Below are 2,078 nucleotides of genomic sequence, written 5' to 3' on the forward strand. Positions count from 1 at the left end.
ATAGATAGATAGATAGATAGATAGATAGATAGATAGATAGTGGTTTAATAAATAGTTTAATAAATACTTGGTTGATTGGATGAATAACTGGATGGATGCATGGATGGACGGATGGATGGATGAAAACCTGATGAATATATAAATGGATGGATAACTGGATGGGCAGTTGGATGAAAAAATTCTTAAATGGATGGACAGATGGGTGAATATTTGGTTGAATAAATATTTGGACAGATGGATGGATGAAAAAAATGTATAGATTTGATGTGTTAGATAAATGGATGGATAATTGGATGAATAGTTGGTTAAATTGATGGATGGAGGGAAGGTTGGATGAATAACTGGATGGATGAATAGATAAAACACTTTAGATGAATTGATAAATTAATGATAACTGGAATAATATTTGGTTAAAGGAATGAATGGAGTGATGAATAACTGGATGGATGATGGATCGATTGATAAATAGTTGGTAAATAAATATTTTAATGGATGGAGAGATGGATGGATGGGTAGGTGGAGGATGGTTGGATGAATACTGTAAATATGTGGATGGATGATGAATGGATGGATAGTTGGATGAATAAATATTTGTATGAACAGTATGGATGATGGATGGATTGATATATAGCTGGTTGAGTAAATAAATGGATGGATGGATGGATGAATAGTTGGGTGAATAAATAGGTGGATGGATGAGCTTGTGTTTCTCTCTTTCTCTTTCAGATCTGTGTGATTTGAGGAGCAGCTCAGAATGGACTGAAGCTTTAGATGAAGCCACAGCCAAAGCCTTGAAAAGTCCCCTTCCACTGGAGGTCTTCAAGGTGTGTGTATGTGTGTGTGCGTGTGTGTTTTGGGGAAGTTGGAGCAATGGGGCATTATTTTACACAAAGCTCTTGATAACTTTCACAACTGATATCTGTATGTGTGTGTGTGTTCCAGGATCATGCTGACCTACACACACACTCCTTCAGGGCAGGAATGAAGCTTGAAATGGTATCACCCAAAGAACCCTTCCACATCTGCCCCGTCTCTGTAACTAAAGTACGCTTTTTCTCTCACACACACACACACGCACACACACACACTAGATGAAGGGTTATGCTAGTTACCTTCATCTATAATTACTAGTCACCTACCCTGACATCAGTCTCTCTCTCTCACACATGTCTCTCTGTTCTGCAGGTCTATAATGATTACTACTTTCAGATCACAGTTGATAACCCCACACCTGAAGCCACGCCCACTTGCGTGGTGTGTCACGCTGACTCACCGGGCATCCAGCCAGTGCAGTGGTGTCTGAAGAATGGTGTTGGACTGGAGAGGCCACAAGGTGGGTGTGACAGTGTTAATGGGATTTTTGCTCTATTAAATTCATTTTTAACTTAATACGAGTCTTTATCAATGCTGTTTGCCTCTTATCTCAGTTTTATTTTCAGTTCAGTGTGGTATGTATTTGTATTGCCAAAGCATTTGCACTGCTGCATCAGAGAATGAAATTAGTAAAAAACATTGAAAAATAATAATCTCATTTGGTTTTTCTTGATGTCCCATTTTCTGTCAGGTTTTGAGTCCCAAGACTTCGATTGGGCGGACTATCTCAAACACACTGGCACTGAAGCCGCTCCAGACGTGTGTTTCCCAAATGTAAGGCTTTCTCTCATAAGTGCCCCCAGAGCTATCTCGTCTTCAGATGGCCATGTGTGCGGTTTGGTGATATCTGAACGAGACTTTGGGGATTTCTTCTTAATTAGATAAAGTCTGATGACAATGTGCCAAGTATTTGGTGTCCCCACTGCAATGCTGATCACATTGACACACACAAGGTGCTAAAAGATTATTTTGGTTTTGTGAGAAGTACCCCTCCCCTCGTGTGTTTCCCGTTCCTCTTAAATTTCAAAGTTGACTATATGAACAACATAGTCGGGGGCTATAAAATATGATGATTTCCTGGCAAGGCATACACGTCCTAATTTATTTTTATATATGTATAATATATGAATAAATACATCAATAAAATATTTGTAATTATTTAAAATTTGTAATTATAATGATCATAAATATTGTCACAAAGCAGC

The 2,078-nt window shown here is 38.4% G+C and overlaps 1 protein-coding gene across 1 annotated transcript in view; it reads left to right on the top strand.

Moving 5' to 3' along the window:
* Positions 1–1,647, top strand: part of LOC107578169 (scm-like with four MBT domains protein 2) — a gene marked incomplete at its 3' end in the record, with an annotated part of 4,058 nt that extends 2,411 nt beyond the window's left edge. The window contains exons 3-6 of the mRNA XM_016264151.1: positions 727–824; positions 943–1,044; positions 1,186–1,333; positions 1,565–1,647. Coding sequence (XP_016119637.1) covers positions 727–824; positions 943–1,044; positions 1,186–1,333; positions 1,565–1,647 — 431 coding nt within the window. The remainder of the gene's footprint in view (positions 1–726; positions 825–942; positions 1,045–1,185; positions 1,334–1,564) is intronic.
* Between the last annotated feature and the right edge of the window lie 431 nt (positions 1,648–2,078).

The sequence above is a fragment of the Sinocyclocheilus grahami genome, unplaced genomic scaffold, assembly GCF_001515645.1.
Source record: "Sinocyclocheilus grahami isolate Dianchi unplaced genomic scaffold, SAMN03320097.WGS_v1.1 scaffold9189.1, whole genome shotgun sequence".
Classification (NCBI taxonomy): domain Eukaryota; kingdom Metazoa; phylum Chordata; class Actinopteri; order Cypriniformes; family Cyprinidae; genus Sinocyclocheilus; species Sinocyclocheilus grahami.